The sequence below is a fragment of the Manacus candei genome, unplaced genomic scaffold (genome assembly GCF_025592945.1).
Source record: "Manacus candei isolate 608988 ecotype Guabito, Panama unplaced genomic scaffold, ASM2559294v1 h1tg000005l, whole genome shotgun sequence".
NCBI classification, from domain to species: Eukaryota; Metazoa; Chordata; class Aves; order Passeriformes; family Pipridae; genus Manacus; species Manacus candei.
Genome location: NW_026138053.1, coordinates 7977221 through 8001410, shown reverse-complemented (window position 1 = coordinate 8001410; position 24190 = coordinate 7977221). Strand labels below are relative to the sequence as shown.

The 24190-nt window shown below is 40.6% G+C and overlaps 1 protein-coding gene across 8 annotated transcripts in view; it reads right to left on the bottom strand.

The window, feature by feature from the left end:
* The window catches only part of HOOK1 (hook microtubule tethering protein 1), a 170498-nt gene that overhangs the window by 82724 nt on the left and 63584 nt on the right, over positions 1-24190 (bottom strand). For all 8 annotated transcript variants that reach the window (XM_051796452.1, XM_051796463.1, XM_051796404.1 and 5 more), the window contains one exon: positions 21506-21609. In XM_051796452.1, coding sequence (XP_051652412.1) covers positions 21506-21609 — 104 coding nt within the window. The remainder of the gene's footprint in view (positions 1-21505; positions 21610-24190) is intronic.

Here is a 24190-nt window from a genome sequence, read left to right as displayed (position 1 = left end):
TCACCATCCCCTGCCAGGCTACCCTCTTCTCTTGGAAGCAGGTTTCATGTTTTCTCTTCCAGGACCACATTTATACACTCAAGAGAACAGCAGTGCAGTCCTACACCACCACATGATGCATGATGCACTTCCCATCATTCCACGTTAATGGGATGGCTAAATCTGCAACTGTTGTTTTCTAGAAGGTGCTTTGCTCCCAGAGAAGGAAACAAGAGAATTAATTCTGTAACAAAACAAGTCTGTATGTTTTCAATGCTGCAACAGCAAAAAAAGAGTGGTCTCAGTCAATGGAACAATAGGATTTTTTGTATTTAGACCTTGTTCTTCATTAGCAAAATTCTAGACCCATTGAAGGATGCTTAAGGTTTGCTATTGATTCAATAAGGCCTGGACTTCATGTCAAAACAGTTTTGAGGCCTGCTCCTGTTAAACATGATGCACATTCTCCGTATATTTAAACAGGCCAAACTTTAAAGACAGTTTTTACAAGCAACGGGGGAATATGCTCCAAGATGCAGTTTACTGGCATTTGTGCATCACACATGTTTAGTAAATACAGCAGCAGGGAGGTTTCTGCACAAACAATAGTCTGCTCCAGCCATAAACTCACAGTACAGCTGATTCTTGTCATGAAGTTAAGCAGGAAAACAAAAAACCCAAAAATTTGTTTCTCAAAATAAATCAGCACCGTGTCAAGAAATCACGATTTCTCTCAGGAAAGCATCTAACAAATACAGGGAATCTTGCTCAGTTCTCCCTTATCAGCTCTAAAGCCCTAACTTACTTTCCCTAAAGATGTACGTGCACATGTGTCTGTGTGTCTGTGCAAGATTTTGGCTGACTAAACCCATTAAAGAGCAAGAATAGCTGCACTGAATTTACAAAGGCATTTATGACTCGAAGTGGACGAAGCTACGTCAAAAACACTGAGGAGACATTTGGTTTTGTTTTGTTTTCTCTTAAAACTACAAATTAATGCAGCTTTGAGTTTTCATCACCTCAACGGGACAAGGCTTCTTTTACAATTTCAATATGAAAATGAAGTGCAAGACAAAGCAAGTCCTAAACTAAGCTGAGTTTTAGACCTATTCCACATCACTGACCTTACTGAGAACACACCATGTCAGCATCTGCTCCAAACTGGTGATGGAAGTGTGAGGAGAACCCAAACATCCTGTCTCCTTCCCATCCTATAGCTGTGGGCACAGCATGTGTCTCTACAGGTGACAAGAAACATTTAGGGTAAAAGGGGTCTGGGATTTTGAAGTCTTATCTCAGAAATTTTTTGATGCAGCAAACTTTGCAGTGTTCTGTAGCTCACTGAAGGAAAAATCTAGTTACACCAAATGGATGGAGCTTAAAATCCAACTGCTGTGTAGTCTGAAAAAACAAATAGCCAAAGGGCACTGAAAGCATAAAGATGCTTTGTGAAGTCAGGAGAAAGTCTAAACATCAAGAAGGACAATATATTTTATAAAATAAAAACAGAAACCACACCTTTTTTCTATCATTGGTCCTCAATTTACCAAGTTGTCCTCTACATCTGATAACACCAAAAGGTTTAGATTCATTATAAGACCAAATTCTCTCTGCAGTCAGTACTTCTGCCCTAGTACTTTGGGCACCCACAGGAATTTGCCAGGACAGGATATTTCCATGCTGGCTCCTCTCAAATTACAGTGAGACCTTCCTATCAGCTTACTACTAAGTACCGTCTGTTCACATTCCAGCAAACTTTCAACACATGAAGAGAGCAAACAAGGGAACTGGGAATTGCCACGCTGATGGATAGAGGCAGTGGGGTACTTGGTTATCAGTTTTGTTGCTGTGGGAACTTTTAACTGGAATAAAAGAACCTTGGCTATCATGCATTATTTGATGATAGGGCACCATCAGATCTCCTATCTCCTCCTCTCAGTTAAGGGGTTTAATTCACATTTTTCAGACTCTGGGTTTTAATGCACGTGGAAAGCGAAAATTGGGAATAACATTCTCCTCAAAACAGACACACAGTCTTTGAGAAGTAACATCCTTCCATAGCTCTATGCATAAAAAACAGCAAATGGTTTCCATTTCCCTTTCTTGAAATATTTGGATGGTCTTTCAAGCCATGCAGCAGCTGGCATTTGTATTTTCATAATAAAAGGCCCATATTCTGTTTGAGTATACATCCCACCCAATCCCACCAAAACACATGACTAGACATAAGTGTAAGGTCGGAGAAAAAGTACAAAGTTTGCCACAGAACCCAGAAGAAAAGCACAATTTGCCAGATTCAGGGCTATTTTTGTTACACTAATACCATGTCTCTTTTATAGCTTTCAATTGCCTTCAGACATTCTCATGATGATATAGGAGGATCAATGCCATTTTTTTTTCCCTTTAATGAGCTTAAGAAAATCCTTAATCTTTTTAGTAGAAAAACAACATGTGTTTTAGATTTATGGGGAATTGATTTTTATTTTGAAAGCAAATAAGAGATGTCATCCTTCTATGGAAGTTAACATACAAATTCAAAAGGAGGCTCAGATTTTCTGCCTTCCATTTAACTGAAATTCCTTCTGTGACACACTCCTATTGCAAGACATGTTAATGTTTATTATCTTTTACATAGAGCGAAACTGAACACAGAGAGGATTTCCTCTGCTAGACCTGAGAATGATCTCTGCCCAACAACGAAGCAGGAATCGGAAGACTGGAGATGAGAAGCTGAACTTATTCACACTTTGAGTCATAAGCTGCATCTATAAATATTTCAGTTGAACATGTTCACACCGAGACTGTTGCCCCTACGTGTGATGATGCCAACTTACCCAAGGATTATACTCAGCCATGCTATTCCACCTCACAGTTACTCTGTCTGTCGATGGGAAAGAATCCCTTTTGTGCAAGAAAATGTCACCTTTCCATGTCCCCCCAACACGCACATTCCTACTTGCTCAGCCCCATCATTTCAGACGAAATGAGCATTAAGCATTTCCAAGATTCCTGCTCATCTGAAGGGAAAAAGAGTTGAACACCTTCTGAAAGGGAGAAGAAGGGAAATAAAGCTCTGTCTGGGAGGGTTTAACCTCGGCATGTGCTTTATAAAAGATCATACTAATATGTAAGATATGTAAACATTATAGAGCAATCAGAAACAAATGAAATGATGAATTCAGTTTAACAATATTCAGCTGTGGTGCAAGTGCCAGAAGGCACTTTTTGTTATGAATAGATCATTTGGATGGGTTACAGACCAGATTTGAACCCTGGCGTGTGCTAGGAAAATCAGTGTCAAACTACCTCAGATCAGAAGGTATCAGCAGTACATCTGGCAGCCCACAGAAATAAAAAATGTCTTTAAAATACATAAAGCTGTATAGAACTAAGCTAAAGTATGAGAGGACCTGCTTAAATGACACTAATATGAGATCTGTAATGTATTTAATTTATTAGTCCTTCCCACTTGCCTCTGCCCTTAGAAAAAAAAGAGGCAAAAAAATTCACTTCTATTATTAAAGTCATAGAAAAAAAGCAGGATAGGCTAACTCAGAGCTCATGGAAGTGAATCAGGGGAGCCAGTGCCTTCCATCCAAACTAAGTTCAGCTTTCAGGACTATCACTTGGTTCAAGGACAGAACAGAACACAGACTTTCACAGAGGAGCATCTCCCAGGCATCCAGCCATCCCATAAAATGAGCAAGTGGTAGTGGGAGATTTATTTTACTTAGCTTTGTTTTGCCAGACTAGCCATAATGATCAGGCACATGCTTGTGTTTCCTCCTCAGTTTTATGTAAATGTTACGGCAATCAGAGACAAGATAAAATAAAACACACCACACTGGCGAGAGCAGGTTTGTGGAATCCTGAATTTCAGCAGAATTTTCTTCCTTAGTTGACACCATCTGTTGCTGGTGTAGGCTTACACAGACTTATTCAGTAACACTGACAAAGAACTTGCTATTACCTGAAAAGTAAATCTTTATATTAACAAGGTATATCCATCTTATGCCATTTTCATTTCTGCTTTCCAATACTGTGTCTCTGAGATCTGGCAGCATTCTGGTATCACTATCAGATTTTCTATTTACTTACAGAGACAGAAAATCAGATTTCTGCTCAACTCTTCTTGAATTACACTCACTTACATGGAAGCAAAATTAAACCTTCATTCTACTGTCACAACTTTTTTAGAGTAACCATTTGCTAAGGAGAAGCTAGGTCAGAAAATTTGTTTGAAAATCACCTCACTTACCAGCTTCTATAGCCAGAAATTCAAAATAACAGCTGCTTTTGTTAGGCTAAGACAGGTATGAAGAAAAGATCTAAGATATTAATGGAGAGCAGGGAAAAAAACAAGGAAAAGCACCGTATCAGTCACCAACTAATAAATGCCCTTTACAGTTCGGCACTTTGATCAGTGACAAGTCAAATACTTTCATTAACTTCTCTGCTGACTTTTAACTTTCAAAGTTTCTGACTGACTGTGGATTGAGAATACTGACATTCATTCAGGTCAGGGACTTTACATCGATGCATAAAATCCTGTATTAAGAAAACTGTATCATTTTGCTTTTGCTGACAGATGGGTCTTATATAGCTCCTCGACCCCAACTCTCTGACAAAGAATGAAAGAGATTCATAAAAAAAAACAGCATTCAAAGGGAAACCCAAGAATGTTTCATTTCTAGGTTTCTGGTTCAAACTTAGGTCATAGTAATAGCTACTGAATGTGTGATTTAATAACAGCACTTGCTGGTGGCATTTATATTAACGGGGTGGAGTTGGGGCATGAAATTGTGTTTTCAGAGAACTGATGCCTACTCTAAAATTGCCATCCTGGCATTATTTCTCAAGCACTAAATGGGTTTAAAACTAAGCTTCCCTCTAACTCTGGAGGCAATTCTCTACATTAAACCTATGGTGCACATAGTCAACTTCTTAAAATATGCTTATTATTAGCAGTAATTACATGTTAAACACATAACAGCATCCCAGTTTTAGCCTGATGCAAAATGTATTTAAGAAAACAAGGTCTTGGAACACAAGAAATGTACTTCAGAAAACAAAGGAAATTAAAATTCATTAATATTCCAATTCCTATAGGTCATCCACTACCAGCAATTTATTTGCTTATATTTTAAGCTCAGGTCCCTGGCCATCATGGGTTTGCTATGCAACTGCACAGCTTGTGGTGGCAAGTCACCCAGCTCTGCTCCACGTGACAGGTTGGCATCCCCTGAGCCATCCACGGTGACAGATTTACTCTGCAATGATATTAAGACTAGGCCACAAAAATGTTTGCACAGAGCTCACTTTACCCCACTGGCAGCATGGAATTTACTTGAGTGGCAACAACACAGAGAGAGAACATGGACTTCAGGGTTCTGCCTGAACACATCTGCCCACGGATGGTTTTGGTAACCTGTTTACATCCAGTTGAAGAATTCGGGCTTATGTGATACAAAACACTTCCATAAATGCCTTGCTGAATATGCATCTCGTCATTTATTGCCAAGGCTATGCCACAGAGACTCGCAAAATTTTTAAACTTTAGTTAATCTCATTTAGCTCTGAGAATGGTAACAGAATGAATTCTCCAACTATGTCGATCAAGGTTGTGCAACAACAAAAACACAATATTCAAAGCCATCAGGCAGTATTTTTGCAGCACAAGATACTGCAAGATAAGATTTCTGACTGTGGAGCCAGACAAGGTTGAAAGAGGCAGATAGAAAGGCAGATATCATCCAAACCAGAAACAATCATGCAAGAGAATCAAAGGGTTCTGGGCACTGCCCAGAGCATAAACTTATGGCCAGAGAGTGGTCTGTGGGAGGGAAGTTGAAACAGAAACATGTATTCAGTATTATTTTTTTGCCCAAGTTGGTTTGTTTCATGTTGGCTGTAGTACTGCCATGTTTTATGTCCCCCATGTCCCCTCACTGGTTCTGGGCTCATGGGATGAGTGTGGAGGGTGACTGCTGGCAGGGCTGGAGCTCTGGCAGAGCCACATGTGCCTCCTGAGTCCTCAGGACCTGAGGCCACTGGCGTGACAGGCCTTGGAGGAGAGTTTACAACCAGAAAATCTAATTGTATTGATATTGCTTATTTACCCACCACAACAGCACTAAGAACACAAGCCTAGCACATTTCAGCTCGGCAAGGTGCCAAGTGCAGCTCACCACAAAGGAGGTGGGTGACAATATGGAAGCAAAGATCTTCTTATTTTTGCTGCTTACTCTGAAATTGATAATATCACAAACTTGTCTGGCAAAAATCAAACCAGTCACAACCACAGGAACAGGTTTAAGTAAAAATTACCAGAATTAGAAACATACAGAGAGTATGCAACAAATGCAGACTGGTATCTGAAATTTCTGATGATGATTTGGAGCTCATATCCCAGTTCAACCCCTGTGTTCATTATTTCCCAGGCAAAACTCTCAGGTACAACCTAAAACCAGGAGACACAAATGGGTTCTTAGGGACTACTGTTACCCCTTACTGCAAACAGTAACCCATCTGAGAAGGGCAGCAAACTGCGAATTACACACACGCAGAACTATTTCTAATTTTCTAAGTTCTTCATAAAACATTAACTGGTCTACAAACTAGAGACCAAACAAGGTATGTGATTAATACCCAGTAAAGAAACAACACTCCTAGGGTAACCTGATTGCTTCATCTCTGAAAATATTTCAGGTGAATTATATGTTGGGACTATATACTGCACAAACTGTCTTTATATCTAACAAGAATTCATTTGAGTAAAACTTCACTCAGTTTATTCCACATTCGCATGCTAAGATTTTTATTCAAGGCTAAATAAGGAAAGGTATTTGAAAAACGTTTAAATCTTACCATTTTTAATAAAAGAATAGGTTGACTCACAATAACATTAGATATTCAAGTTGCATTTAGTTTATATTAATTGGTATATATATTAATTGGTATATATATATATATATATATATATATATATATATATATAAAGAGAAATTTATTTGGCCCAATAGCTCAAAAGAAGAGAAGAGGAGAAGAAGGTAGAAGGAAGAAGAAGAGGAAAAAGAGGAGGAGAAGGGGGAAGAGGAGGAGGAGGACAAAAAGAAGGAGAAGGGGAAGGAGAAGGGGAAGGAGAAGGATGACTTGACTAGACATACTCCTCACTAAGGAAGATGACCACATACTCAAACATTTAGAGCTTTAAAACTAATCCACCAGCAGAAATATAAGGCAGTGTTTGGATGTTTCCCCTTTCACCCAGAGGATACTAGATCTTAAAACAGTTAAAACACATCAATTAAAATGTTGTTTAAAACTGGTAACAACAGCAACAAAAAAAATCAAATTTAGCAAAAAGACACTGTTTTACTCAGCTGTATTTTAAAAATGTAACAGATCAGACTCTTGCCAAGAGCAGTGAATGCAAGAAGAGGTCACAGGCTGCACTTGTATGAGTGGGTGCTGTGGGGCTGAACTAACTCACTGTTCTTCTTAAACAGAGCACAGACCCCCCCACACCTCTGCATGGAGGCCCATTTTCTGACAGCAGCCAGGTCCAGCCTCTTCATCTCAGCTGCCTGTGGGTATTTTATGCTTTTTTTCAACGTGCTGCATCAATTTTCAGCCCAAGGTATGTTTGGTATTAGGACGTCTCAGGGTACAGCCACATGAATAAATTATTATGGGCAAAACGAGGAGGACAGTTGCCCAGCAAAACCACCTCTACTCATCATCCTTCTGTGGTGTATCGTGTGACAGATCCCAGGGACCTCGCACATTCCACAGGAAACCAGGGCCAGGAGTGCTGCTCCGAGCTGCTGACACCGTGCAAATACACGCTATAGATTACTCAGTTAATTCCTTCATCTGCCTCTGCTCTTATTACTTGATCATACAACAGGATTTTAAAATTCTACTTTTACTTTTTTTCTAATACCAACCTTATGAAGGAAGCTTGCAGTGGTATCAGCTTCAAACATTAACCAGCAAAGCTGGACAACTGATACATGTTTTAAATAGAACAATATTTTTCACATTATAAAATCCTGCCATTTTCCCTAGGAGAAAATAGAGTGCAAGACTGGTACCTACCTCTCCTACTGTAAACTTTTTACTTCCTCCCTTTGCACTCCAAACTCCAAATTCTGAAGCAGAAAATAAAAACAGGAAAAAATTTAAATTATACTGGGAGCAAAATGCTCTTCATTTTTTTGCCTTACTATTATCTATTTTAAAACCGAGATGTTAATAAAATATCATTTCTCTGCCAAAAAAATGTATTTTTATAGATTTCTCTTTCAGCCAGGAAAAGATTTTAGTAAAATGAGAGACAGACAGAGAGAAGAAAACTTCAGGCATGATTAAACAAATAGGGTGAATATATATTTTATTTTCATTATATTTTGCCTACCTCATCAAGGCATGGAAATTCAATGATAAGAAAGTCTTTGGCTCACAGCATTTAGGGCAGCATTAAACCTTCCCAATTAACTTTCTCCTCATAAGGAGAGATCAAAGAGTGAGTGCTCTAGTTCAAAAATGGTGCTGAAATCCAAACCATGTACAACAGTAGCCATCAAACTCCCACAAGGCTGCCAGCAATATCCTTGTACCTCCTTCTCATCAAATCTTCTCCCAGCTGTACACAGAGACCTCTCCCTCCAGGTATTTTTTCATAAAAGACAGCTACAACCTGTATTCTCATTATCTCTCCCCTTGCCACAAGGAAAGAGTTGTGAGGAGGATTTGAGATATTGCAAACATGTGATCCATGACCCACTGTTTGAAAGCAGATGATGCACCTTGGAACAAAGGTGCAAAGAAGGGTTGTAGGTGATGCACCTCTCAGCCACCTCACCTTATCTTTACACAGGAGCACTCTGGCCACAGAGGCTGAGAGGGCCACATCTGAACAACGTGTTCCTCAACTCCTGCTCCAGTTCTTTTCTGAAATTTGGCTGCTGTGTGCAAAAGAGGAAAGCTGTAATGGGACGTGAGTGGTTGGAAGTTGGCCACTTAAAAGCACAAGCTGTAAGAGAAGCAGGGCTTAATGATACCTGTATCAGGAATATTAAATAACCACCCTACCAGGGCACTTTGAGGTGAACAATTAAAAAGGGGAATTATAAAAATCAATATTGTGGAATAGACACAAACTTCTCAACCTTCTACAAGATCTTTTGCCAGTGATCTCCTGACCATGAGTGATGACTTGATTGAACCCCTGTGGGCAGCAGACTCTCAGGTTTCCATTTCATGTGGGTATAATCCACCCATGAGGCATCAAAAAACCCTGAGTCATATCTATGAATCAGGGTCACGAACCTCACACGTGATGGAAGAGAACAGCAGCTTGGGGTGAGGGAGCTCTACCATCTTGGAAAGCTGGATCCTGAGACTCCTGTCATAAAGAGGCAAGCCCTGAGCACTGCTGAGGTAGAACTGAAACCAATGAACAAAAAATGTGAGCAGTAAGATTGATCCTTCGAATTGAGCAACAGGGAAAAAGACTACGGTGGTAGAAGAATACACCTGAGACCCCTGGGCTGAGGAGGCTGCCTGGGGTCCAACAGATGATCTTCTAAAAATTATAATAAATTAAAAGGTGTCAGGGATAGGATTACTTGTTTTCTTTGTAGAAAAATGATGCTGTTTGATTTGTAGAATGAAGGGTTTTATGAGGCACTGTCAGATGGCTGAGGCACTGAACCAAAGAACAGGGAACCGTCCCCAGGGAGCGGCTGGAGCAAGTGGGTCAAACAGGTTCTGAACTGGTACAGGGAGAGGCCAGGAGGGTCTAGAGAGTGGTGTCAGATTAGTCAGAGACATTTATAGGATGGGTCTCCAGGAGGTCACAATGGGAGCAGAGAGAAGTCTAAGCATAGCATCTGCCTCAGGAACTCTCCCTGGATTTGCTGTCCCCGGACACAGAAAAGAACAATACTGGTGTCCTCAACAGAAAATCTGCACTCCTGTTAAGTTTGCGTTCCTTGTATATGAGTTTAACCTCCTGTGTTTGTTCCAGGAAGCAAATTTGGAACTAAGCCTGGGACAACGTGTGAGTTTCAGCTCTGGAAGAAGTTAAATAAGAATGAATTCTGGGGTAATTATTCCAGACTCATTGAATGTCCACCATTTCCATCTGTCTGAATAAGAGATGCAAAAACTTCCAATGTCTTATCAGGGACCCTGACTGAATGCTCAGCTTTGAAACAAAACCCTTACACTCAATGAATTTTGACTGTTCCAAGCTTGAATGTTCCCATACATTTACTTCTGCTTTTTATCAGAATCCATTAGCACTAAGCATATTTATGTTTCAGCTTGGGAAAGTACACAACAGACACACAGTAGCAGATCGTCCTTTTCTTTGTACTCCCAAAGGTCAAGGTTTCTTATATAACTTGGTAAAAAAAGACCTTTTAATCTGTTAAGTTGTTTTCAAGATCCAAACCAGGAAAAAAGCACCCACATTTGTGATGGATTCAGATGCTTTTTGCTAAGCACTTAAGCACCAGCAGTCCTGCATTGATTTATTTATTGTTTTATTTAGTGAAATGTCTGGATACAGATATACAGAATAACCTTTTTTTCCCTCATATTTACTGTGTCGCCTTCCTTGAAATGGGCACTACAAGTGTTTTGATAAATGGACTGAGAGGTTGTCTGGTTACACCACGGCTTCTGCTTATGTCCTTACTGAGATGCTGCTGTGTCCCCTTCTCCAGCAGTGCTGCTCCATGACTCACAGTAGTTCCTTCTGTGCCTCTCAGAACAATAGCTCACAGGGGATACAGGGCCTCAAACAAGCTACAATTTACACCACCCATTTATTTTTACTTCTCCTCCAATGATAGATACTCACTGTCACAAAATGCCAGTTTATGTGAAGATTATAAATCTTCCAGCCCAGACAACTAACTGCAGGCCATTTTAAATATGTGCTTTATAACACTACAATTTGGCTGCTATGGTAAATTAAATCCCTTCAAGCTCATCACAATAAGAACTAACTCTCCTCAAGTTTAAAAAATAAAATCAAAACCCAAAGATCCATGAAGCCCACTAACCTGTTAACAGTGGGCAGGAACAGGTGGCTTAGGGAAGATCATAGGAACACAGTAAACATACAATAATTCTTCCTCAAAATGTCCTCCAACCCTCCAGTGAGATGAAGTTCAAGCAAATTTCTGTTCTTACTTTCAACCAACCAAGTCTTCAAAAGTGACTGAGATTGCAAACAAATCCCATTTTCATGAACATTAGCTATGTCTCAGTAAAAAGCTCAATTTTTGCATTAGAAAATGAATTTACTATAGTGACAACTTGCAGATCAATGTAAGTCTTAAATGAACATTGGAATTTTTTAAGTGTCTCAGAATTATTCCTTTAGCTCACAACCCTTTAACTTCAGTTCTGGTTCCTAAAAAAACACACCTCTGGTACTACTTGCAGCACTATCCCATTTTAGGAGACCAGGGAGACCTCATCCCAGCCTGGAAGGTTGGGAACTGTGCTCATGGAACAGCTGTGTCACAAATACAAAAAAAAAACCCTGTTCCAAATGATATTTAAGAAAACCCCACCAAGACCCCCATCTGAACTGTGCAGTCCAAAGAAAGCCCAGCCCTTTCTTCTGGAAGAGTGGGACACGCTGGGCCAGCACAGTACAGGGGGTCTCCAGAAGAGCTTTCCAGCAGTGACCTTTTCCCAAAAAGCTGATGAAGATACAAGCTGTGGGAAAGAAATCTCAGAGGTGGAACAGGAAATTCGAGGGGGGGTTGCATATAGGTATTATCCCTAAACTTATTATTTTGGTAGGGAGAATTATTCTTCAAAACCTGCAGTTCTTACCTCACTCAGTGGGAAATATTAAGAACCAAACTCTTTTCAAACGAGGTCTGGTGTATTTATCTACTCTGGATGCCCTTCCCACGTACCTTAAGGACTTTCTTATTTATTTATCACATAATACAGTTCATTTTAGAGATTTATTTTCCTTTTTCACCATTAGCTAAGTGTGCCTTCTATATCAGTGAAGGCCACTATCAACAATAGTATCACCTCCAGGTTCAATAAATCTTCTGCAGTACCCCTGAGCTTGGAAGCAGCTTTACATTGTACGGGATATGTGTTCACACACTATTTTAAACATATTTTTAAACATTTGAATAACTAAATGGGTAAATCCTGAGAACCTTACCCAGTGTTTATTCAGCCCTTACTTACTGAGACCAACTCCCAAGGACAGAGTAAACAGTGAGAGGGGACCTCAGGCCTTCACCCACAGCTATAAACAATGAACTCAGCACAAACTGTGATTCCCAGCTGACACTGGGAGAGAAGCAGCACTTAATGCTGCCCCCCATTTTGCTTCCAGAATGATTATATGAAGAGAGATTTAGTTTCTCCCTAAAGAAACTTGGCCCATCCAAGATCTTCTCCCATGCACAGCTGGAACAGCAACAAGAAACTTAGATGAAGAACTACTGATTCATGAGATGATGAATACAACTGGAAATGGAAGGGGGGAAAAAGGTCTCAGTGGGAGGCATAAAGCCCAAATACTGAAGAAATTTGCCTGACTGGGGGAACTGGTGCTGTTAAGAAGAGTAAATACCATTGCATCTATACCCCCTTGGACCATGAAGCTCTTAATACCCAGCACTCTCATAGCCCCCCTTCCATTAGAAAATGCCTGTGTGCACAGCTTCAGTTTCGTGCTCATATTGCAAGTGAGTAAACTAAGGAAAGGCAATAATCTGACAGACTCATACAGCAAACCAGTTCACTGAACAATATCTGGGATTTTGACCCAAATTTTCACACTCCTCATTGCAAATATGGCTAATTCGAAAAATTTAAATCTAACAGAAAATTCTTGGTTTTTATACAATTACTGTATTCCCTTGAAAATTCCATTCAGTTGTTTCAAGGCCCAGAAGAAACCTAACAAATGACCAAGAAATCCCTTATCATACCCTATTTCATTTATATTTTAGTTATTATTTTACAGTTATTGTAAGAAAAGGAGCACATATTGCTTCCTTTTTGTTCACCATGAGAACAACAGAGAGCAAACAGGCTGTTCAATAAATTCATGCCTACTCCAAAATCCAAGATAGACAAAGAATCTGGAAGGGTCATTCATTATACATATCTATGCTTGTGATCTGAGAAAAATCTATCCAGCTCTCCTTGGAACAGAACACTCCAGGAATACACTTGGGTTTGCTCAAGATTTTGGGCTTCAGGCTAATACATCCTCCTGGGTCTAGAGAGTGATCAGATTTGGTTATCTGCAGACTTGATAAGAGTGTTGTACCTGTCAGATCTGATACCATCACTTTGAAGAATACAGAAAAGGAACACCAAAAATCCTCTGTTACAATGAAAGGTCGCCGTGCTGCTGGACTTTCCTGAACAAAAATGGGAATATTGATATATTGACAGCAAATCAAAATTTAGTTGCTTTGTCCTGTCCCCTACAACAGAATGATGCTGTTATGTAAAGATTAATGAAGGAGACAAATTTGTAACTTCCACAGAATCACATAATCCAGAATACAACTCCTTCCTACAACAGAAGCAGCAAAATCCCCCAAACACTATTAAAATATTCAGCTGTTACAGTTAGGATACAAAGGTGCAAGGTGCCAGACTCAAGGGCTAGATCTGGTAACAGGTAACCTTCAATACCACACTGCTTTAAGCAGACAGGCCCAAATTAGGCAGCCCAAAACTTCCAGCAGCCAGACCAGATAAATCTTAGTAGTGTCAACATAAGTATGTGAAAAGCTCAGTCTCCCTTTCTCAGTCTTTCTAAGGCAAAACACAGGGAAGGGAGTGAGGAACAGGAGAAGAGCCCTGTTAACAGTCCTGGAAAAAGCCCAACATAAGGCTTTATATCCATTGTGTTTGTATCAAAAACAACAGAAAATTCAAGGAGGCAGAAAACAGATCTCTGTTTTCCACATTGTTTATCATATAGTGCAATATACTCTTGTCTGTGGTGTGCAAATGCTGTCACTTCAGAACACAAGGGAAATACACACATACAAGCCAACATTTCCAGCTGTCGTACACTCCCAAAGCACTGGATAGGGCAGTTTGTAAAAGTAGCAATTAAAGGAATGATAATTAAAATCATACTTAACTATGAAGTGCCTCATTCTACCATCTAACAAAACTGGAAGAACATTCCTACTGTCTTACCCCTTCACTGTTGCAAAAAACCCCAAGACCACCAAAGAGAAGACACTGCAGAAAGAATCATAAAAACATGGAATTCTGGAATGATTTGGGTTGCAAGGGAGATTTAAGCTCATCACCACCCCCTGCCATGGGCAGGGACACCTTCCACTATCCTAGGTTGCTCCAAGCCCCATCCACCCTGGCCTTGGACACTTCCAGGGATGGGGCAGCCACAACTTCTCTGGGTAAGTATTCTAAAGCCTCAGTATCCTAAATCTGACACCCTAATCCATGGCTCTGTGTCACATGGGGCAGTTTGCAGGTAACCAGAGTGTGTTGGAATTTTCAAAGCAAGTGTTTTCACTGATGCCAGTGAGACGTCTCTGGAAAATCAGCCTTCATGGAGTCTCCAAGCAGAGTATTTTCCAAAGCATTCCCTCCATCCACATCTATCCTTTGAGTCTTTGAACCCAAACGATCTGTTCACAAAAGGGAAGGGGAGTTGGATGTACAGTTTTCTGGGAACATTACTAAGCTTTATCTAGTTTATGTACAATAGAGATTAAATTGCTTTCACATACATTGCCCTGCACAGGTTGATTACCAGGAGAGCACTGGGGTGCAAATCTTTGATGTCTCTGAACAGGCACACACTAAATAGGAACGTCCCATTCTCCCTGTCACCAAGACATACCTGAGCTTTGAATTATGTCAGGCCAGGAACAAAGGAATCTTGCTCATAACAAAAACTTTTAATAACTCGCTGAGAAAGCCTCCCTTTCATCTCTGCCAAGCTTTAGGAAAGGCTGGGAGGCAAGCAGAAATAAACATTGTACAGACTCACCACTGCTGGCTCTAATGTAAACTCTCCAACTTCCTATTTACATTTCAAGATCTTACGCTTTGTGGTTTACTAGTTCTGCAAGTAAGTGCTTTGGGTTTTGGAGGCTGCCTGCACATGATCTCCCACCACTACTGAAGTCTTCCTAGCTTTTATTAATATAATAAGGAGGTCAGAAAAGCAACAATCTTTTATATGCCCTGCTAGCAAAAATATTTTACTTCTTGCCTTTTAAAAACAAAACAAAGCAAGCAAAGCATACAAGGGCAAATTAATGCCAGCAAAGGGGATATTACAGTTGTGTTTGTTTCTTTTTGAAACTGAGGATGCAAGAACATGAAGGAGACAGTTTCATTTAAAAAAGGGTGTGGAGGAGTTCTTTGAGGGACAAGTAAAAGAAGGTGGCAATTTTATGGATATATAACCCTTCTAAGGCCATGAGCTGAAAAGGCATCTAAATAGGCTCTGTGACCTTTTCTTCATAAGGCTAAATCTGTGTACACTAAGAACCTGCAACAAGAGTCGTGAAGTCAGTGTGGTTTTCATTTCATGCAGCCGTCCCTCAATGTAAAACGTCTTCATTAGCTGGGAAGTCAGCACTGTGACTGCTGCCAAATGCAATATAGAAGAGAGCAGGACTCAACTGAACGAGGACAGAGCAAGGGAGAGGTTCCTGAGACAGTCATTTCTCCCATTGGAAAGACACTGGCTCTGTGACTCACGTGCAGAACAGGCCTTACAGAACACAAGAATATTAAAAAATCAAGAGGGCAGGCACTTATCAATTTCCTAAAGCTCACACAGATCATTTCACAAACATGCCCAGGCTGCCCCAGCTTCACTAGGTTTGCTTTTGTTTTTATTTTTTCCCTCCTGCATTCCTCCCCCTCCCTCCCTGCTCGCCTGACCCTCCCAAACCCAGCCTCTTTCCCCTGGTCAGGAGAAGGACAAATTGCTGCCTCTGCTAAGCCCTGGGTCACAGCCAGTTGGCACCGGGATGTGCTGCCCTGGGCTGCTGGCCCTGTCCCCCCGGAGACTGCACGTTCCGTGTGAGGGATGCGTGTCCTGCGGGAGGGAGGCGTGCGAGGCTGGAGTGCTCCGACCGGCTCTCCAAACACACCCTGCCCGGTGCCATCCCACTGGATCAAACGGAGCTGGCAAAGCAACTACCAGCCCACTTAGCCCCTGCAAGCTTTTCTCTCATCACAGATGATTTCCAGCAGCTGAGGAGTCCCTGTGCAGTGATTACTCAAAGTCTGCTGCTTTAACAACGTGGCATGTTCTGAAGAGGAGACTCTCGTATCAGAGCCAAAATACACTGAATGCACTTGCTGGTCTGGCTCCCACCGAGATTAGAGATCAGGCTCTGAGAACACTTTGAGCCAGCATGTCTCTGCAGTCTCCTCTCCAGGATGTACTGCAAAGGACACGTACTGTGCATGCTTTGGGGGTGGAAACGTGCTTTACACTCTATTTGTGTGAACAAAGCTGGCAGCTCAGGCGGATATTGTGGAGCAAAGAAGCTCTATTGTGTTTGCCAGTCATCACGAGAATCAAATGAGCAAATTTAGAATAAGCAAAATGGGCTGAAGTTCCTTTAGCAAAAAGCACTCAAAGGCTGGTCAGGCTTAGTGAAAGAGAGTATGGGATATTCTTCCTGAAATTATAAATAGTAAACACTTGGACAGCAAAATGATCTGCCCATTTTGCTATTTGTGTAGTTGCTCTGTCTTTTAGAACATACAGTAAATCTAAAAAGATAGAAGATAAATTACTCGTCCCTCTCCAATTTAAAAAATGACTAAATCATACACTTCAAACCACATATACAATATCACCTGGGGAAAAAAGAACTGTGCACCAAGCCAGGTGAGTCCATTCCCAATGTCAAGAGTTAGAGAAGTAACAAAAACAGATGCAAAAGAGACTACACCTAAACTTGAAAAGGTTCCCTGATAATCCCCAAAAAGAAGTGCTGAGAGCTGATAAAGAAGGAATGACTAAAGAAGAACGCAGACCACATCCCCAGATGAAGACAGAAAAAAATATCAGAGACTCTGGATAGGAAGTAGCACAAACCTTCTGTATTTGGGACTCAAAATACCATCAAATTCAGACACTGCCCCCCCACCTCAGTAAGCTGAAAATAGGCCAGACAATGTTCCCATTGGAAGATGCTCCTGCTAATTCCTTCAGCTGTGAATCACAAAAGGTTTTAGAGTAAGAACAACAAATATTTTCATGACGCTACAACTGTTCTGGGACAAGTACAAAGCAGAACACTGATCTCTAACTGAGATTCACCACAAAATAGAAACAAAAGAGAAGATGGGGTGCTGCAAAAGAAAATCCCAGTTTTCTCTTCTTCGATATGTCTGGATCCTGTAGCTCTGCATGCACATTCTCCTTGTCCTGCATGAAGGTCCCAGTCTGGGTTGGAAGGGACCTTTAAGGGGCCAACTCGTTCCACTGCCTGCCATGGGCAGGGACACCTTCCACTAGCCCAGGTTGCTCCAGGCCCCATCCAACCTGGCCTTGGACACTGCCAGGGATGGGGCAGCCACAGCTTCTCTGGGCAACCTGTGCCAGGGCCTCACCACTCTCACTGTAAAACATTTCTTCCTAAGATCTAGTCTAAATCAACCCTCTTTTGGTTTAAAACCTGACAGAAGCAGCAGTACTGCCAGATTACTTGCCACAAGGAATACTGGAAAATTTCTGTGTCCAAGTCCCCTGTCACACTGCTTGTCCCTGTTACTTTTCAGCTTTTGCTAACTTGCATCTGAGAGTTAACTCAATTCTTGGTGGTCTTACACATCTGCAAAAGGGCAAACACGCCTGTGTTCAGGGCTGGGATATGGGAATACAGATACCTGAGCCTGAAATCCTCCTGATCACATCAAGGTTTCAGAAGAAAAAAAAAATTTTTGAAACATTTAAAACATCCCATAAAACCCTAGGACACTGGCAGTTTTCTGGGGAAACCAATTACCTTATTCCCAGAAGTTAGGGCATGTCTCTTAGACCCTTGCAAACTATGAGTTAGGAGTGACATGTGAGCTCCTATTTCAGGGCCTCGAACCTGCTGCTCTTTTGCTGGGAAAAACTACTCACACATTTTGTGCAGTCGCTATGGCTACACAGGGAAAGGCTAAAAAGTTCCAAAGCTAAGTGTGGGTGCTGGAGCCCAGAGACCCTGTCTGCAAAGCATGATGGAAGCAGGCCATTCGGAAAAGTCATCTGTGAGTGTCCATCACTGGAGTGGAATACCCATGGATCAAACCTGCAGGGATGAATCCCAGCCCCAAACCAAGGGACAATCCTTCACAAGTGCAAGGACAGCTTATTTGCCATTCCACATGCAAATTCTGTCCATAACTTTTGCTAGGGCAAGGGAGGCAGCAGAGAATCATGTAAAATGAATAACTGTCCAAAAATATTCAGAAGACCATCTTTTCATTTCTTTTTCCTCATGGATAATGATGAGCCCTGAGGTGGCAGTGATTTTGAGCAACTAACAACTCAGACCTGGACTGGGATCAATAACCTAATTACAACATGCATTTTGCTGCTTTCATGAGCTATTCAAGTATCTCAAAGAAACACAAAATTCTTCGTGTGTGTGTGTGTGATTACCTTAAACTGTCAGTGGTTAATTCCAAAAGCGTATCCTCACTTAAAAATGGTAGTTGTACCACAAATTAAACTATTATAGCCATGAGTAAAATTAGGTTCCACATTTGTACTTTCTAAAATATCAAAGGTATGGTTAGTAAAGTCTTTTGTTTAAGATCTCTAGAGTCCTGGAGGTAATGAAAACTGGGTCAAGGAGTAGTTTCTCTCAAAGTTTAAAGTAAATGCTGTGTTCAAGCAATACCTGCTCCTGTGACTCATGGAGCATTTGGTGTAGAGAATGGCACTACTGTAGCAACACACACACACCAACAGTAGTACCACAGCCCTCACAAAAAAGGAGGAAGGCGGGGGAAAGAAAGGCATAGCAGATGATTTTGAACAGTTTCCTGTTACGGTCCCTTGAAAGAAATCCAGCCATACTTTCTCCCTGCTTTCTGTTTGCTGAATTTCTCCTGACAGTTGGCTCCTTCGTTTGCCAGAACCACAACAAAGGACGGCCTTGAGTTTCCACACAGGCCATTTTCTCCCTCTCTCCTCTCTGATCATCTCACAAAGGTATTATTGTTGCTGGTTCACTGGGGCTCAGTGCACCTGAGGCACATCAAAGGCACTTTTTAGTGCCCGCCTGACCACACAGGTCTCTCTCCCACTGCATTAAATTAAACTCGATGATTAATCTCTGTTGCCCTGAGGGTCCCCTGGTGCACACAGAGAGAGAAAATATATATTTCTATCAAAACACAAGTATAATATACTTTCATTTTATAGCCCTAATTAAAAAAAGGAACAGCTAATTTCAGCCAAATGCAGCTGCATATAGGTCTCATTAAAACACAAATACAACTGCTCTGTGTGCTGTACATTCACTTCATGCAGCCTGTGCAGGTAATAGATAAAAGAACAGTAAACCAAAGTCCTTTCACAGATTGAATCCAGAGAAGTTTAGAACTTGCTTATTGTCTGCTGGTTACAGATTGTTATACCTCTGTGCAGATGAGTGAAGGAAGGCAGTTAAGGAAATGATTATAAAATGCTGAGTAGTTACATTTAAATAAAGATCCACTTAAATCTAGCCAAAAACTGCACAAGCATCTATTCCCAAGTTTGCATTGAAGTGATTAAGAGCCTTAAAAGGTTCTACCTTGTGCAGTCTGTGTTTGACTTCGGGTTGCTTTAATGACAGAATACTGACATGGACTTTCTCAAGTCCCTTTTGTTCTATTAGCATATTTAATGGAGCCACATCTCTCATGGTTGTGGAGTATGCACACAAAAAGTGCTGTGGAACTGTCAATGCTGATGTGCCACGCTCTAGTCTGGGAAGCAAAATAATCTATACTTGTGAACTGGGTTTAGTTAGAACTTACTAATATACAAATATTAAAAATTAATAAATAACCACATACATGTGCTCCTACAGGGCTGGTTGTCCTAAAGGAATAAGATGGAGCCAGGTGGCCCATTGCCAGCTACTCAAGGCTGCCCTTAGACCTTTGGGGGAAACTGCCTGCGAGCTCCTCAGCTCATTTCAGTCCAGTATTATGTCTCTATTAACTCAACTAATTTTAACAATTTAAACTAACTCAGCTATATGAAACAGGTTAGGAAGAGTTCACTCAAACAGCTTCTACTGAAAGGGCAGAAACCTCCAGCAAAAAACCTGGAAGTAATGAAAGTAGTGGCAGGCTCAAAGGGTGACTCCTTCCCCCAGGGCTAGTACCTGCAGGTGCCCCACCTGCCCTGTGACAGACACAGAGGTACCAGTGGAATTTTTCAGAGATAGAGCAAGTCAAAAGTGATGGAGTTTGAGGTTTGAAACTTTTGCTTAGGAAGGAGCCTAAATATATTCCAGTTTGCCTACAGGATTTAAGCTCTTGTTCAATGCTCTGCTTCACAATAGTGGGATTATTCACATCTTTAAATTCAATCATGTGCTAAAACGCTTTGCAGAACGACAGTCCATGTGACAAGATCACCATTTATTCATGCTCAAGATCACCATGGATTCACACTGTCACTACAGAGACAACTTAACTTACTGTTAAGCCTGATGTTTTATTATCAGCCTCCTTTCTTTGTCTCTCCTGCCGCTTTCTCCATGAAGCATGTTAGTCCTCTCTAACACCTCTAGCACTCCCCGTGCCATTTGCTCCTTTTGGAAAAATCCAAGTTATAATCAGTCTAAATTTAAGACCAAAATGAGTTTTAAATAAAAAATGTGGCAGAAAAGGGTACTTATCTAAATGGAATGCTCTCAGACTCATACATTTTAAACTGGCATAAATTTCAAAAGCAGACACTAAATTTTAATTGCAATCTCAGAGAAAGCTTTTGTATTAATTCACTGAGAAAAATTAGCAACGTGAAAACTGCTTATTGGGGGTTTTCCTTCTTTTTAGTCATGATAAGTATCATAATTCTATACATCATGGCAATTTTCAGAGGAAGAAGGATTTATATTGATTCAGGGAAGAGGTGGGGGAGAAGGGCTGTGACTGAAGACGTGCACTCCTTCTCCAAAGCCACTATTCTGCAACACATTAGTGACAGGCTTGTCACAGATAACTCAGGCTCAGAGTCTTTGGCTCAGATTTCAGGCTGCTCTTTAAGCCACTCTGGCATCGTGGTTTTTACTTTCCATGTCATTTTTCAGTATTGATTTCTACTACTATTAAAGTTCTTGCCTAATAGCAAATGCACGGTAATTTATAATTAATATCTGAAGGAAAAGATAGAGTTACCAGAAAAAATTCAAGGGAAAGAAACTGGGTGAGAAGGACAAAGGTCACTTTTCCCTTCAAAAACATAAGTTAGTATATTCTGTACAAATTAGGACACACAACCTACCCCCATGTGGCACGAAGATGTTCCACAGATCATTGCAACTCGGGATGTAATCGGCTGGTTCTCACATGGCAGGTTATGTCCTTTCACATCTGCTCCAATTACTCCTATTAAAATAAAATTAAAATTCTCTTTTAAAGAAGAACAAGCCACGCCTCACCAAATAGAGCTCTTCTGCACATAAATGATTGCTAAATAATCTGACACAACTGCCACAAATCAAGAAAGTCTACTTAGTCAATAAAGAAAATTATTTTATCCATCAGAATAAAATTTTTATTCCAGATACAAGGACAGAAGATGATTTCTTCTGTGTTCATGTTTATCATCATGATTTTTCAGTGTTATTTTGCCTATAACCTGACTATATTCTCTTAGGTAGCACACTGACATGCAGAGTAAAGAGTGCCCTGCTGTAATGGCAGGCTGCAGATGTGTTTATTTGTTCACAGTTTATCATGCACATCCCAGATGATGTGTTTTGTCAGGGGATGAGTTGGAGAAAGGGGTAACTTGGCAGGAGACTGGAAGGCTGCCAGCTTTGTTGTCTTCACTGTTGCTGCTCTTCTGTCCGTGTCAAACCATCTAAAGGGAGATTATTCCTTCCCTTAGAGGAACTGAGCTTGGCTTTGAGGAGCCTCTGCGTGCAGGACAGGATAGGAGAGAGGACAAACTCAGCAACACTCAGGCTGCAGCAGAAAATATACCCAGGAGATGCCAGAGAGGTGCCAGGCAAACCTACGGTCAAGCCTCAGACACATCACATTCTGCCTGATTCACTCCATGGGAGGTTACAGTGGGAATCCTGGCCTCTCCTCCTCCTCTCCCAGGCTGCATTCTTGCACCAAGTTGTGCTGCACCCAGAAAAATGCAGCAGCCCAACAAGTGACATTCTCTTAGTTGTCTTTTTTCCTCTTGAATATCACTTTTCAACTGGCAAACTGGTCACCAGACTGCTCATTGCATCTGCATCTGCAATGCTCAGTCTGGATACCAGTTTGTCAATCCTGCCAAAAAAACCCCTTTCCCCTCACTGTAGAAGGATCATGAAAGCACTTGCTGGACACTGTGAAGGATGCCAAGTGTTGTGGCTGGTTCATATCCTACATTTCATTAACACCTTCTTGTTTAGGTCACCACTGCAACATTCTTTTGGGGTTTGTCTTACTTTGAGTGCCATGGTTATCCTGGTATTATCATGGTTGGAAATCATCTAAATAATCAGAAAATTAATGGGCTAAAATTTTACAGTCTTCAATAATCATAGGAATCATAATCTGTCCTTATGCCCCTTTATCCTTTAATTATGTGGTAGCACAGCTGTCATGCAGACAGTCAGGAACAAGAGAAAGCTAAAAGTAAGGCTTCTACCTCATATGCTTCATTTTTCACTGCTCCAACATGACATGTATGAGTTCATTTTGGATAGAGTTGTCTACAAGGCAATTTCCTGTACTAAGCAACACTGTATTAGAATTTCTAAAGGAGCTAAAAATATTGTTCACACTTGAGAGGGACCAAATCTATGAAACTGAATTGTTAACACATGTCATAAATGCATTTTCATAAACAATACAAAATTAACGACTCCATGCTCAGATATTTTTTAATCACTAAGAAAATATACATTCTGCAAAATAGGCATTCTGGGCCTTTTTGGAGTTTTCCAGGGTGGCTTTACTAGTGTTTAGAGTTGCAAGAGTCCTCCTATTCATGATTAATTGAAGTCAGAGAGCAAACGAGTCCAGAACATTCTCATAACAATGAAAGCTTTGGTATTGTATTAGTTAAAAATAATATAATGGCTAAGTCACTTTCACCTCTAACTTAGTTGGAATTTTTCATAGTCCAAGAGCGACTCAACATCTTTTGAAGTATCTTAAGAGACACTAAGAACGAGAAATCTGTGCACCCTACAAAACATAAGCAAGATTTTTAGGAAAGCAGGCAATGTTTAGCATGTGCACTTCTGGATCTGCTCCACGGTGACAAGGTATTTTAGATACTGTATAATAAATTATCTACTTTTGTTGAAACAATGCTGATGTCTTTTGAAAAGGTACAATGTAAACAGTACTTTTATAAGGCCAGTCCCAAAGCCTAGCCTCCCATACTCACATTTTTATCTGTACACTTTTAAATTGGTACAGTACATCAAAATGTAAGACATAACTACTCAGCTCTTGGATTTTTACTTTTCCATAAAAGGTATCAGATGGACCAATTCAGGAGTCACACATGACCTCCACAAACACAAATACTAAATAATTCTTTATCCATACCTTATTTTACTCAAAACTTTGAAGCCTTCATAAACTTCAGGAACTGAAGTTTGCCCAACAAAACTGCACTTTATATCCAGCCAAAAGTAGATGTGAACTGCATCAAAAATTATTAATACTGAAGACAAGATGTCCATCATGTCATTCTGGTTTAGCCTGCAGGACACCAAAGAGCCCTTTTCATTACTCTGCTGTTAGAAACTATTTTTAAAACAACCAGCAGAATAAGAAGAATGACACCCACTGGATGTTGTTGTCCCCCAGACTAACCTAATGTCTACTACTCTACAGGTCATATCCTTCCAACAAATTGTAAACCTCAGTATTTCAATACAGAACACAGAAGGGTAAGAACTAAAACATACACCAGTGCCTTTTCTAAACAGATGTTTTATATCAACTACAA